This window comes from Sinocyclocheilus rhinocerous, unplaced genomic scaffold, assembly GCF_001515625.1.
Source record: "Sinocyclocheilus rhinocerous isolate Xijiao unplaced genomic scaffold, SAMN03320098_v1.1 scaffold1223, whole genome shotgun sequence".
Taxonomy (NCBI): Eukaryota; Metazoa; Chordata; class Actinopteri; order Cypriniformes; family Cyprinidae; genus Sinocyclocheilus; species Sinocyclocheilus rhinocerous.
This window is the reverse complement of record NW_015641045.1, coordinates 208395-223955: the sequence shown is the minus strand read 5'-3', so window position 1 is coordinate 223955 and position 15561 is coordinate 208395. Positions and strand designations below refer to the sequence as shown.

Genomic DNA, 15561 nt, shown 5'->3' with positions numbered 1-15561 from the left:
TGCACTACGTGCGATTCACTGTACAGCAAATGCTGATTCTGTGGACAAGTGACCGATTTCAGCCGTGGCTTCAGCGTCTATTTTATAGTGTAGGGGGTGGGCGCTTCTGATTCTAGAGAGCATTTGATTGGACAGAACGTTTGATGAGAAGCTGAAGTACGATGTGACGTCAAAAAAATCGTTGAGCCGTTTTGTCGGAAGTGACGAACTGCAAGCTTTGAATGCTTATATCTTCTAAATGCGAATTTTGTCACTGTTTTGGAGCACACTGCCTTGTAGATAACCTTAAGACTAACATATTGATACTAACACCCAAAAAACTTTCATTTTGATTTCATGGAGACTTTAAGTTATAGCAAAAAAGTACTCGAAAAAAATAGTTGAAATGTCAACCGATGGCTTCAATAAAAGCATTTACTATCAATTAACAATTTTAGAGGATTTAGAGGATGACTAAAAAGTATTCAAATTAATATAATCAAAATTATTAATAAATTAAAATAATCTAACTTAATTAAAATGCTAAAATAAAATTATTTTGATGCATTTCTTTCACTATTTAAATTAGGTCAATTTTAATATATTAATTATATATTTAATAATATTCATATATATATATTAAATAAATTTAAATAATTAACTTAAATTGCTTAAATACATAAAATCAAATATTATTAATAATAAATTAAAATTGGTTTTCAATAAATTCATTTAAATGTAAATTAAAAATCTAATAAATAACTAATAAATTAAAAATTGATTTTTAAAAAATGTGTTTAGCATTTTAGTTCAGTTTATATTAATTAATATTTTAAGCCCGAACGATATGGTTTTTTTGGGGCTAACGTGTACGTTCCCTTGGAACTGGAATCATGGCGGAATTTCATGTGAAGTCCACTTCGCAGGGCACTTACGGTCGAATAAGACAACGCTTGAATGCTGCTGCCTGAACAAGAGACCTCCTTACTGAAGTGAAAGTGTTGACTGTTGTCACCAAATTCGGGGGATCCCTTCAGCTCGAGGAGCCCTCTCGAACGCCACCCTCCGCGCGTCGGTAGCCCCCCGGGATCGCTTGATCGGTCGGCGCCAGACCGCGAATTTAACCACCCGTAACTCCTGAACCCCGGGGGCTATCGACGCGGGGGTGGTCTCATTTGAAAGCGGGCCTCTAGATGTACACTCGATTTGCGTTCGAGAGGGTTCCTCGAGCTGAAGGGATCCCCCGCGCCGTTACGGAGATATGGCCGTTCAAAGTTTCAATGGTTTTCCATAGACTTAAGCTTCAAAAGCGTTTCATCCGGGTCGCCAGTAGCAAACAATGGAGCACGCTCTGCTGGACAAACTACATAATTACACCATTTACAAGCATTTTATCTGCGTTATATGTTCTGTAAAAAAAATGTTCAAATTTGGCCGGCATATTTGCCGATACCGATATATCGGCGTCAGGCTCATATCCGCTGATAATATTGGCTAAACTATATATCGGTCGGGCTCTAATTAATATTATCCAGAATTCATTCATTTCAATAATTCACCATTTTTAATAAATGTAACCATTATAATGCAATAAAATACATAAAATCAAATAAAATAGATTTTAATAAATATTTATTAAAATTAATAATCTTTTGGTTTTGATTGTCTCTATTGTCCTCATTTTTAAGTTGCTTAGGATAAAAGCGTCTGATAATAGTAAAAATTAGTGTTTTGTTTTCAGCATCTTTTAATTTAATTTTACTTTGGTTATTTTATTTTATTAATTATGTTTAATTAATAAAATGCATATATATTTTAAATAATTCATATTTTGTAGCCCGTAAAGTGTTCCGCCCACTAAAGCGGCGTTTACCTTCTTGATGTAGGCGGCGATGTCCTTCTCGATGTTGTACTTCTCGAGCGCCTGTGTTGCGCACTCCACAGAGTCCTGCTGCATCTCCTCAGACATGTCCGCATTCTTGATCACTGCCTTTCTGTCCGACATGCTGGATCTGGAAAGACAGAGACATTTAATGCTGAACGGACGAGTTAAACAGGGCTCGATCTGAGCAACACCCTGTGACGCACCCTATCTAGTGCTCATCCTGCTCTCTGCCCCAAACCCACAGTCCTCCAGCATCTGCTCAGAGCCGGCCGCAGCAGCCGAGCCTTATATAATACCAGCACAGGAGATGCTCCACAGCCTTTACTCCATCTTTATTGCATAACATCACGTGGCATTATTTCGCCAGGTTACTGTTGCCATGGTCACCTGAGTTTAAGACTGTACTCAGCACCACAGATTATTACAACAAACTTATGATACTTATGCTTATATAACTTTTAATGAATTACAGTTAATTAAACAAAATAGTCTTAACTTACTGAATCAAACTGTGCCTTTTAAGATGCTTGTTTTTATTAGTAAACGACAAATGAATGGTGCCATGGTTATTTTTTAGAAATAAGAAACACTTTACATCACCTTTTTTAATGTTAAATGAAAGAATTACGTATCTTTTTGTTTATATTCTAATAAATCCTATCATTAATAATTGATTTCATTTATATTTAAGACAGTTGCTGAAACATAGGTGTGTAAACGGGCAACTGACGTTAGGTACAACATCGCTTACTCTGAGCGAAAAAAACAAACAAGATATTTTGTTCTACAGACTAATATGCATTGTAAACTGCAATCAACGGATGAAAGAAAAAGTTTTACCTTATTTCTGTGCAGATTTCTTGAGACTGAGAGAAATGCGACTGTGATGCTCCTGCTGTGTGCTTGACCAAAAGTAATGTAGTAGGTGTGCAACTGCCGTTGGCTCCTCCCGCTCTCGCTTCCCATTGGCTGTCGCTGCCATGCCCGGCTCTGCGATTGGCCGGCTGTGCAAGAGTCTCGCTGCAATGTATCTCTGCATTTTATTTCAGACCGGCATGCCTTGTGCCTAAGACGCTTCGCTGGTGTCCATAGCAACGGAGAATCAATACCCTTTTAGGCTACCCTAGCAACTTTCTTTTCAAAAAGCACCTAGCAACAAATTTAGCTATTTTTAAAATGTATTTGGCAACTTTTAGCAATTTATGAAAAGTGACTCAAATGATAAAAAAGGCATGCATTTTACCTCTTAACCACATCTATCTATCTATCTATCTATCTATCAAAATGCAATGTGTAATTTAAAATACAGGTAAAATGCTGGTGAAAAATAAATACACAAAATTCCTTCATATTAACACAGTACACTGTGCCCTGTTTTTATGGACTTTCCTTAAGCCAAGGACACACTACAGGACTGTCAGGCCGATTATGAATGTAATTTGGTCTTGAGGACGGATCGCGCCCAGTCCGACCGGGTCTGTTCCAGTTGGGCTCAGTCGCTGTTTGCAGTCGGCAAAAAAAATTGCATAGTGTGTGGTGTTTAAAGATTATAATCTTAGAATTCAAGAACCAGTCGTTTTCACAAAGATTTTTTAAAACATGTTTAATATTTGCGACTGAGGCGGCGGCCGATGGCGTCACTGTTACCCTGGAGACGGTATACTGACACAAGGAGATAATGGCGACAAAAAAAGTTTGCGGTGTAAAAGTACATTGGACAACTCACATGGAAGAAAAAATGATTGAACTTTGGCAAAAACATGAATGTCTTTACAATGTATCAGCAAAGACATACCACAATCGAAGTGACAAAGAAAAGAGCTGGGCGTCAATTGCTGAAGAACTGAATGTATCAGGTAAGCTTTCTTTCGATACAATTCAGACTATCCATGCAAATATTATTATTATTATTATTATTAATGTAAGAAATAATGTCTATGTATTTAGAATTTAATGTCATTAATGCCCAGTTCGTGTAATGGTCAGCTGTCCCATACTACGCAATGTGACTCAAAATAAAAACAATAGTGAATAAGATATATCTGTACATACCCTCAATCTGTGATTGATAGACGTTTGCTGAGAGTAGCGCAATGAGAGTTTCTGAGTGGTAACGCAATTTCTAAACCAAAATGCTAACCTGTCTCAGAGATACTGTTGTAGCCTAGATGCATAGCATTGCATGAGAGGCTGAAGATTTTCATTTACATCGACAGTAGCCTATATAATAATAGTAATAACAATAATAAGTAGGCTGCTTTACAATATAAGAATGTCAGTTTGCACACTCAATGGTTATAGACGTATCTATAGAATGAAAAGGAAAAATCAAGAACTGCTGCAATTGTCCTAAAATAACAATTTCATCTCGTTTGCAGTTGCTGAAGTAAAATTAAGAGCTTGCTCCTTGCGGACCCAGTACAGCAGGCTGCTTAAACCAAGACCTAGTGGAAGTGGTGCAACACACCTCCGCCCCCAGCCTCTAAGCTCCGGCCTCCGCCTCGGCCCGTTGCCCCGTCGGCTCCACCAAGGCTCCTAGCTCCCTCCTCTCCGCCGTGGCCCATCTGTCCACTGGTTCCGCCGGGCTCCCTCGTCGCTCCTGCTCCGGCTCCGCCTTGGTCTGTTGTCGACCATCCTGCGCCTCGGGACTCCACTCCTCCGGCTGCGCCTCGTTCCTCCGGCTCAGCCAGACCTGCCTCCTCCTCCGCTGTCATCTGGCAGCCTCTCTGCTCGCCCTCAGCCCACCATCTATACGGTGCGAGCTCTGCGGGCTCTCGCTGTGGCTGGAGAATCCCTCACCTCCGCCTCCAGCCTCTAAGCTCCGGACTCCGCCTCGGCCCGTTGACCCGTCGGCTCCACCAAGGCTCCTAGCTCCCTCCTCTCCGCCGTGGCCCATCTGTCCACTGGTTCCGCCGGGCTCCCTCGTCGCTCCTGCTCCGGCTCCGCCTTGGTCTGTTGTCGACCATCCTGCGCCTCGGGACTCCACTCCTCCGGCTGCGCCTCGTTCCTCCGGCTCCGCCAGACTCCTCCATCCCTTCGGCTCCTCCTCAGTCCTCTGTCGCTCCGGCTCCACCGTGGCCATCTGGATCCCCGTCTCCGCCTCGGTCGCCAGCGAACATCTGCTCCGCCTTGGTCCCCCGGATCCTCCCCGTCGCCCTGGCTCATCGGCTCTCCGTCTCCGCCTCGAGCTCCTCCGCCACCTGCTCCGCCGCTGTTGGTCGGCCCCCTGGAGTCGGCAGCCATCCCTGCTCCATGGCTCCTCCCTCCGTCGGCTCCACCGTGGGTCGCCATCATGGCTGTGGCCTGGGTTCAGCTGGACTCCTCCTGCTCCAAGTCCTTCCTGTTTCCTCCCTGGCTCCTGGCTCCTTCCTCTGTCTGATCCGCCCTGGCTCTTTCTGTTTCCTCCTTGGCTCCTCCCTCTTTCGTCACCTCCCTGGACTCTGTCTGGCGGCCCCCCCCTCTGTTGTTCTACGGCGCAAGGACGCGCCTTCCGGGAGGGGGGCGATATGTCAGGATTCTGGACTGTTTTGTGGTGTTTTTCCTCCCCATGTGCTTCCCGTGACCCAGTTTCTTCCTCGTGTTGATTGATCATTTGTTCCAGGTGTGTCTAGTTAATTACCCCATGTATTTAGTTCGAGTCTGTGCTGTCTGTCTCTGTCGGGTCTACAGGTTATGTTTGTGTGTCATTCCTCGTTCCTGTTGTGGATTTTTCCCTGTGTTTGTGGATTAAAAGACTGTTTAACGCTTCTCCGCGTCTCCTGCGTTCCTTCCGGCAGCGAATCGTGACAACAGAAGCAGACATTATATTTGCTCGGATGGTAGCAACCAAAGTTCCCCACAATGCAGAACCAGTCGGGCTGATGCTTTCTGTCAAATTCCTATAAAGAAATACACAGTAAAGTTCCACAGTTCCAACTCACAATTTTCACAATACTGAATAAACTGAAGCTTATCAAGACATTCCATTCACTCAGTAAATCAAGGAACTCATATTAACCTTTGCAATGTATTTAGCAATGTCGTTGTACTCTTTGCACAAATACTCAGTTGTAAGGACACACTGTAGAGCGTCCCGCTGCATCTCATCACTCATCGTTGAATATTTGACCTCATATGATTTGTTCGACATGGTTGCTCTGTAGCCGCAAGCAATTTGTTTTAATGAGAAAATATGAAATTAAACAGCACAGAATCTAGAGATTAACATGTTTTTGTGATGGTTCACTATTCAGCATGGAGACTTGCTGACTTGCTGGCTTGCTGACATTTATGACCAGGAATTGTTGACCCATAATGCTATTATCGGTGAAACCAAACTAATATATTATATATAAAATATACTTATATATGCTTATATATTTAAAAGGAAAATTCTCTCTTTGTCTTATCTTGTTTATATCGTGATTACACAGACATAGTGTTTGTGACGCTCCAGCTGTGTTAAACCAATAGTAATGTAAATGTGTAACTGACTCCACCTGTTCTTACCTACGTCACGATCCAACCTCCCTCTCACCTCTCATTTGACAGCATTCCTTCTTTTAAAATACCTTGCAACATGCTTAACGTTGAAGAGATGATTATTTCTGTATTATTTCATGGTTCCTAAACACAAACACAAACAAAACGAATGGCATGTGGCACATTTACTAACAGTGTTGGGAAGGTTGGAAATGTAATAGGTTACATTACAAGGTACCCTACTTAAAATGTAATAAGTAGTGTAACTATTTTTTTCAATTAAGTTCTTGATTAAGTTATTGATTACTTTTCTAAATTTCTAATGAATGTTTTCAACTGTTAATCATTTTCAAACATTTAAAGCAGGCAGGGTTAACCTTACAGTATATTCAACACTCATTACTGACAAACTTCTCAAAATCCTTCACCGCTTGAATTAAGATTCAAATAATTTAATTTTAAAGTACAGCCACCACAAAATCAGACTTTAGCAGACTTTAGAGATCATTCTGAGGTTAAATACAGATTTAAAATCCTAACAAGATATAGTTTAATAGCTAGGACACTGTTTTGGAAATCAAATTTTGCACAGCTATGACAGGAAACACTGGCATATAACCATGCTTTGGAAAAAAAAAACTGTTAATTTTAAAAAATAAAGCATAAGCATAAACCCAAACAGGAAATAAAAACTGTTATTGAATAAGAATGTGTCCTATTCATGTCCTAAACCCCTGAAACATTGGTGTCTTATATTTTAAAGCACTCAATGCAATTTGGGAAAGAAATCAATTAAATCTGTGTGTGTGTGTGTATATATATATATGTGTGTGTGTGTGTGTGTGTGTATTCTGAATGCACACACACACAGTGCATTCAGAAAGTATTCTGACCCCCTTCACTCTTTTCAGTTTTGTTATGTTGCAGCCTGATACAATTAATTAAATTCATTTTTTTCTAATTAATCTACACTCCATACCTCAATGATAAAGTGAAAATAGAATTTTAGAAATGTCTAAATTTATTAAAAAGAAAAAAACTGAAATATCACATTTACATAAGCATTGCAACAACACTTGAAATTTAGCTCAGGTGCCTCCCATTTCTCTTGATCACTGCTGAGATGTTTCTACACCTTGATTGGAGTCCACCTGTGGTAAATTAAATTGATTGAACATGATTTGGAAAGGCACACACCTCTCTATAAAAGACCTCACAGCTGACAATACATATTAGAGCGAAAACTAAGCCATGAGGTCAAAGGCTGCAGTTGCCTGCAGAGCTCAGAGACAAAACAAGTGATAATTGATGTCAGTTATCTGGATCAGCTTGATCAATAATCTCTTCTGTAGCTGCCACAGATGGTACTGATGTCAAAAAGATGAAATTCTGATAGCTTTTAATGGATATCAGTGAGACCTTTATAACGTAGCAGATACAAACATAAAATGATATAAATATCAGTGGTCACCATCTCCAATAATATGCCTAAAGGTGAGATTTAAATGCTTAGTTTGATGATCAAAACATAATGCAATGCATAGAGGCCTTAGAAATTTGCCTAGCAAATATGATACAGTACCTTTATAATTACGGAGTATAGTCACCATGGGATTTGTCAGGTTTTTGACCTAAAAATTAAATAAGCCCACAGTGAATTATAGTCATGTTTATTTAAACAACCAAAGCCATGCAACAACATTTGGAAACAAAAATCACCACAACTTAAAAAAAAAAAAAGCAGACCCTGAATTTCTTAGCACCTTAACCAAATGGGTTTGAACTGTTGCTGTGGATCAGCTCGTCTTGAAAAGCACAATATGTTTATTGCCAACATCAAAGGAGATATAACAGCTTTTATTGTGTGTCACATGGCTACTGCAGTTCCCCACAATGCAATGCCAGTTGGGCTGATGCCTTCTGTCAAATTCCTGTAAAAAAGACATAGTATTAGGTTCCACTGAACTCACTTCACCAAAACACTCATTCTGCACCATTAAGCTCCTGAAGAAAGAAATGACTATAATATCAACCTTCTTGATGTAGGTAGCAATGTCCAAGCCATCTTCATACATATTCACAGCCAGAAAAGCACATTGTAGAACCTCCCGCTGCATCTCATCACTCATGTCTGCTATTTTAATCTTAATTGATGTTTTCGCCATGGTTGATCTGCAATTGTAAGCACAGATTTTGTGAAATATTATTTCAGTTTAAAATAGCTGTTTTCTATGTGAATATATGTTGAAATGTAATTTATTTCTGTGATGCGCAGCTGGATTTTCAGCATCATTACTCCAGTCTTCAGCGTCACATGATCTTCAGAAATCATTCTAATATGCTGATTTGCTGCTCAGCAAACATTTCTGATTATCAACGTTGAAAACAGCTGTGCTGCCAAATAAATAAATAAATGTTTTGCTGCCAAATTATTTTTCAGGAATCTCTAATAAATAGAAAGTACAAAAGAACAACATTTATTTCAAATAGAAATCTAACATAATGACTTTACTGTCACTTTTGATCAATTTAATGTGTCCCTGCTGAATAAAAGTATTAATTTCTTAAGTAATAGTTAATATTAAGTAATATTCATTATTAAGTACTGACTACAAACTTTTGAATAGAAGGATATATCAAGGAAATTTCTTACATTGGCTTACCTTATTTAGTGATGAATTCACTCAGTGTCTGTGATGCTCCAGCTGTGTTCGATCAAAACTAATGTAGGCTAAATGCGTAAGTGACTCCACCTGTTCTTGCACAAACCAACCTCCCTCTCACCTCTCATTCCTTCATCTGAAATACCCTGCAGCATCTACACTGAAACATATCATTTCTGCATCCTTGACTGTTCCTAAACATACACAAACAAAACAGGACATTGATTAAGAACAGTGGCTCGTAGTATTTATTGCATGAATAAATGACACAACCTGAGGTAATACCACTGATCTATATATAATATGTTCTCTATTATAGATCAGTGGGTAATACTGTCGAGTGTGATGAGTGGGGCGGGGCAGAGAGCCGTGATAGGAGTCCCACGGAGGAGCTCCAGAAGGATAAAAGGAGGAGTGACGACAGTGCAAGACGAGAGAAGACTGTAAGGGTGGTTTCCCTACAGTGTTTCAGGCTGTAGGATTGCAGAATGACTAAAGAAACGTTATCAGAACGATGGTACATTTCTTGTCTATTACCACCCACTGCCACTTATACCAACGATGGAAATAAGCGCAGTTAGAATAGCAAAATATGTGGGAGAGCGTTGCTATTGAGTGACTATATTGTATGGCAATAGGTAGCCCTTCAATATTAACCTTGAATCAAGACTAGTTAGCACATAATTTATAATCGAAGTGGTTTAATAACAATACTTTGTTCCTTCAAATATTGTTCAAATATGTTGGCCAAACATTGCATTAAAAGATCAAATTAAAAGTTAGTGATAAAATAACAAAGAAACGCATTGCAGGTAACATAAAAAGTGTCAGGTCTATTGCACTTGCACTGCAAGACTTAAATGCACAGATCTATTTTGACATGCACACCTGATTGTTTTTGTCTCATCTACTGCTATGGTTACTAAAATGTACAACACTGCATTTTTAGATTCCGTCCAGCATTTTCTTATGCTCAGTCGCTTTCGATACTCGATACCACCGGTGCATGGAAAGGCTGGTATGGAAGTCCCGTTACTTTTCAACAACACTGCAGTTCTCAAATATGTGTGAGAACTGAAACTAAAACTGCTTGATTATTTTCATTATTCAGAAAACAAGGAAGATAAGATTAACGTGTCAAAATCAAGGCGAGTAATGCTCATCAAAAAAGCTTGGACAGGACCACACACACACACGAGTCAGATCTGTGTCTGCAGTAAAACTACACTGAGAATCAGTTATTTGTGATGTGAGCACTATATTGATTCATTATTAGACAGATTATTGTGATCAGTGTATTCTCAGCAAAAAGAAAGTCAATATATCATCCTATAAGAACAATTCATTACTCAGATGTGCATTCATTTAAAAAAATCCAAAATCCAGAAAATAAAACGGACCTGAACTGATTTGTGGGATTTTTAATGCAGAATCCAAATTTACACACAAACTTGAAGAATCTTTTGTGTCGTATTATGGTAGACTATTATCTAAATAAAAATATCCCAATAGCATCATAATAGATTTTAAATAACACAACCACAGACAATCATTCATTTTTTTTCCCAGTTTGCTTTCCTGCATACCAGTGTTGAGGGTGTTGAAATAAAGACATGTTTGCTGCTATACTTTTGACAGAATGACATTAACATGAGTATTGACATGCCTGTGAAGTCATTACTCACTCTCACTTCACTCTTGGATTTAAAACAAATATTATGCACGGCTATTATTATTAATAAAAAGCACCATCAACTACTGTTATGTAGCTGCTTTCACAACTTTAAAACTTTAAACACATACACATCTCTCCCTAAATGGCTCTTCTACTCTTAAAATATGCTAATTTGACCTAAATGAGCAGCGCGCACACAGTTTGAGGTTGGATTTTGTCTCTGTCTTTGTTTCACTCGCTGCGCTCCTTTGGTTCCTTGTATTTCCACTGGATGTAGTCAAAGATGTCCTTCTCACTGTCCACCAGCAGAGGCTCTCCAGCCACACCTGGATCAAAAACAGTCATCAGACATGAGCTACAGTCACACTCACAAGAAAGATGGTCAAGTAAACCAGCAGCACTAGACTAAACTAGACTTCTGGACGGACAGAAATTCAAAGTCTGCACAAACTTCCAGCACGTCCTTCTATGCAGTGATGTATAAACGTGAGTCTCACCAGTGACGCCCAGTGGACGGATGGTGTATTCGTTGAGAGTGAAGCCCTTCTCCAGGGCATGAGTCCTCATGTTCTTGTTGAATATATCACTGCCGGTGAAGTACAGCACACCGCAGAAATACTGATCTTTTGGGATAAGCCTGCAGATCCAGAGAGAGAGAAACACATGAGGAACATATACAGTCAAACCAAAATTATTCAGACAGTCGTCAAAGATGATTGACAATTAGCATACAGTTTGGATTGGTGGTATGGTTCTGTTCTGGGCAAGAACTCCCTGCGCATCCATGCAGGCTAGCATGGATGAGAGCAGGGAGAGCAGCGATAACCCCCCCAGGGTAAACAGAACAGAACCAATAAAAATGTATTGCAAATATCGTTAAAGTTCAATAATGTTATGTACACATTTTAGAATTAGTCTGATTCAAAGGAGAATCAGAAGGCTGAATCCTGACTGACAGAGGAGGAGCTGGGGATGGAGGAGGGTAATTAGTTATTGAGCAATGCGAAAACTGCTGATAATACTGAGGGAGCTTTGCCTTGTCCAAATACCCACACTTGCGGTCTGGGCCACTTGAGAGCGCGTGCGCGCGATAGGAAGTAAGTGCGCAAGACTGTCCCAGGTCTTAAAAACGGCAAAGCGCAGTGCCCTTAACGCACACTAAATCCACACCATCTCGAATATCGCTCCGGAGCGCTATTCGAGGCTTAGTGAATCCCATCATGCATCCTGTTCTGGAAATAAATCGTGAGACTTTTTGCCGAGATCTCGCGAGAGGTCACGGAAACCTTTCCAATGCAAGTTAAATATTCATATAATAATTAGATATTACATATAATTTGGTAGAAAAACAGTGTTTTTACGTTTTATTGGTGCAAAGATGAGTAGTGGTGATATTTATTTTGAACCACATTTGCAATAGCAAACACTAAACCCCATCATGGTGACACACATGATACTGAAATAATGCAATAAACATTAATTTAACAACATTACATGTAAGATTAAACCCTATTGTACACAACTGATAAGAAAAAAACTAAGAAAAAACATCAAATATGAAGTGTCATGCAGGGAATTCTGGGAGTGTCAATTTACGTTTTTTTCACTGTAAATTATACAATGACTTTTTCTTTTTCACTTCCAAAAACCGTATTTTTAACAGTATTTTACTGTGAAATTACATTAAATGTAATTACATTTATTCACCGAATATAGTATGGAAACTTACTGTTAATCAGTTAACAGGTTTTTACTGTAGCATTTTTACCGTCTTTTACTGTTAAAATCACAAACATTTTTTACAGTGTGTGTTTAAATTGAACAGCTGACAGCTATTCAACCGAATTCATTACATACCTTTCTATCAAAGATATCTAACATTATCAATATGAATTTGTTCTGACACAGTTTCACTCTGAGTTCTTCTCATATTTTATTACCATTTTCTGAACTATAGCGAATAAACTGTGATAATGTGAGAAATGTTGAAGGTGTCTGAATAAATTTTGGTTTGACTAAAACAGGACGCTTTCTAGTCTCTACTACAGATGGCAGGATTCTAGATTTGTTATAATAGATGGTGGATTTTAGATTAGTAATTTGTTTATTTTGTATTTTGGTCCATTTTAAAATTGAGTCGATCTAAATTTAAATAGTTGATCTATTTAGTACTGATATTTCACATATTTAAAAATATTGATTACAAAATAGCAAAATAGTCACATGAAAATGTCCCTAATTTGTTTAGATGAAAAAAAAAAACAGGGTTATTATTGTTTACTAAAAGCACTTAAAATGTGTTATTTGAAATAACCATGTTAAATTAAATTAAATATTCATTCATGTTAAATAAAATAAACTTATTTTATTTCAGCTAATTGCCAACATTTCTCATTTTAGTTTAGTTTAAATTGAAGTATTAAAATAACTAAAACTAATTAATGAAACCTAAACAGACATGTATAAAAATAAAAACAATTAAAAATATTTAAAAAAATAATAAAAAGACAAATATATATTAAGATAAAATAGTTAAAAAAATAGTTGTATTTTATCAAAAATATAAAAATAAAAACGAATTCAAAGTATTCATAAAAGCTATAAAAGTACATCAACGACACTAAAATATCACTAGAAAAGACATTATAATGGAACTAATCAATATGAACCTGATGTCAATACGGCGGTGAAAATACTCTTCTTCATCTTCCTCATCTTTCTGCAGCTGACACACACCCTGAGGAAAAACATGCCTTATTTATTATTCAGTTATTATTATTATTTAAAATGCAGACTAAGACAGACAGAGACCCACCATAAACTTAGTGTCTCCTTTAGAAAGCATGTCGGTAATGAAGCCGATGGACTCCAGATGATCCACGACAGCATGAAGGAGTTTGGGCTGCAGGACAGAAATCACAGCAGGAGTTATGAGAGGAACAACACTGCATGCATTAAATCATCCAGTCCATAAAACTGAACGTTCACCTGTTTCTCAGACTGAGAGGTGAAGTCCGGATGGGTCAGCAGTATATCAATATCACCACTCGACTCTGCTCCTGAACATTAACAAATGCAATCATGGCACATTTAGATGATACAAGTGATAAGTGATGTCAAATATCTGGATCAGAACGATCGATAACCTCGTCTGTAGCTGCCGCAGATGGTGCCGATGTACTCGGGATCCACCACATCCAGTTCCTTCAGTATCAGAGCCTGCAAACATCAGGCAAACACAGTGAGACTTCACAAATCTGTAGAAATAAATCATGAAGATCACTGAAAGAAACTCCAACCTCCATTATCTGCATTTCTGCACGAGGGATTCTCTTCTCAAATTCTTCAAAGTATCTTTGATAGATGAAGACAGGAGCATTAAAATGAAAAACATCATCAATAAAGAATAGAGTGCATTCATTAGAAATACATATAATTCACAAATAAAACATTTGTCCTCTAGATCAGGGGTCTGAAGCGTGCTATTCCATAGAAAAGGTTTAGAGAAAAATGTAAAAATAAACTAAAACACTAATGCATACACACACACACACACATATATATATATATGTGTGTGTGTGTGTGTGTGTGTATACACACAGACACATATTACCCAACTAAATATGTTGATTACAATAAATTAAATTTTTTTTACATGACTAAAATAAATTGACACAAACACACACACATATATATATATATATATATACACACACAAATATTATCCAACTAAATAAATATGTTGATTAAAATGAATAAAAAATTTTTTTTACATGACTAAAATAAATTGATTAAAATAAAAAATTATTAAATAATAAATTGATTCAAATAAATTATTAAAAAATTTAAATATTATATATAAGTACAGTATCTGTAATAAGCAGACAAAATAACAATAGAACCACTAACAATAGAAACTATATATGTATAGTAATTTTAATTAACAGAATCATATAGCAGAACCCAGCCTGAACACATATTTATAATATTAATGTTTTTATATATGAAAATATATATCTGCCTTTTAAATTTCATGATGGGGGTCCCTCACAGGAGGATGATCATATTTGGGGGCCTGTAGCATCTAAAAGATTGGAAACCCCTGCTCTAGATTAGCACTAACACGAAGCCAAACGAACATTACTGTTGCCGTAAAACAATTCACTAATTTATCTGTTCGAATCAAGACTTACTTTAACCCGATCTGCTGATGATGGTTGAGTTTGTGCTCGATCTTCTTCAGATCTAAAACATCAGGTGAGACTTAAAACACATGCATGTGACGGCAAATAAATATATGCGCAAACTAACCGTATATACAAACCTTCTAAGTTCCTGACGCCTTCCTCATAAAACTTCCTGGCCGCAGCAGGACTAAAAAACAAGAGAATGAGTGTGAATTGAGTTTTACAACTCTATTGTTATTGTTCTCTTGAAATCAAGGGCGTCGTACCCGATCCCAGTCACTCGGGTTAAGAAGTTGATGGAGGAGCTTGTGTCGTCACTGCGAATCTACAGGACGAACAGACCACAAACATGTCACAATCTACACAGATCTGTTTCTCACATGCACATGTATATGTTAATGCCTTCATTTGCTTTCTCAAAGGTTAAATCAACTATAAAACATGCATTTCTAATGCACTCAAATACCTTTTCCAGCTTGCGCAGTTTTCCCGTCGTTAAAAACTCATCGATTTTCTCTGCTATCTTTGCACCAACTCCATCCTGAGAGGAAAAAGCAATCCTTTATAAAAATTGTGTCCTTAAAAAAATCAACAAGCAAGTATTACTCACACCTCAGGACATTAATACTAGTAAAAACAAAGAATCTGTACCAGTTTCTTTGCTTCTGCCCCACTTTTGATCTTTTGAGGGTATTTGGCGATCACAGATGC

The 15561-nt window shown here is 37.9% G+C and overlaps 2 protein-coding genes and 1 long non-coding RNA gene across 4 annotated transcripts in view; all 3 read right to left on the bottom strand.

Moving 5' to 3' along the window:
- The window catches only part of dynll1 (dynein, light chain, LC8-type 1), a 4071-nt gene extending 1278 nt beyond the window's left edge, over window positions 1-2793 (bottom strand). Inside the window, exons 1-2 of the mRNA XM_016570862.1 lie at window positions 2705-2793; window positions 1853-1991 (exon numbers count right to left, since the gene is read on the bottom strand). Coding sequence (XP_016426348.1) covers window positions 1853-1984 — 132 coding nt within the window. The 5' untranslated portion in view covers window positions 1985-1991; window positions 2705-2793. The remainder of the gene's footprint in view (window positions 1-1852; window positions 1992-2704) is intronic.
- A 4642-nt stretch (window positions 2794-7435) lies between these two features.
- LOC107754422 (uncharacterized) lies at window positions 7436-9168 on the bottom strand. 2 transcript variants are annotated; one of them, XR_001641584.1, is made up of 5 exons: window positions 8989-9168; window positions 8359-8497; window positions 8089-8256; window positions 7908-7956; window positions 7436-7476 (listed from the first exon to the last, which is right to left on the bottom strand). It is a non-coding gene; the product is annotated as an uncharacterized LOC107754422 (long non-coding RNA). The 2 variants fall into 2 exon arrangements; XR_001641582.1 differs by lacking the exons at window positions 7436-7476; window positions 7908-7956 and having other exon boundaries at window positions 7979-8256; window positions 8989-9156.
- A 1226-nt stretch (window positions 9169-10394) lies between these two features.
- The window catches only part of polb (polymerase (DNA directed), beta), a 9830-nt gene continuing 4663 nt past the window's right edge, over window positions 10395-15561 (bottom strand). Inside the window, exons 8-14 of the mRNA XM_016570861.1 lie at window positions 13963-14017; window positions 13810-13882; window positions 13652-13722; window positions 13479-13565; window positions 13333-13400; window positions 11161-11300; window positions 10395-10989 (exon numbers count right to left, since the gene is read on the bottom strand). Of these exons, the coding sequence (XP_016426347.1) occupies window positions 10895-10989; window positions 11161-11300; window positions 13333-13400; window positions 13479-13565; window positions 13652-13722; window positions 13810-13882; window positions 13963-14017 (589 nt within the window). The 3' untranslated portion in view covers window positions 10395-10894. The remainder of the gene's footprint in view (window positions 10990-11160; window positions 11301-13332; window positions 13401-13478; window positions 13566-13651; window positions 13723-13809; window positions 13883-13962; window positions 14018-15561) is intronic.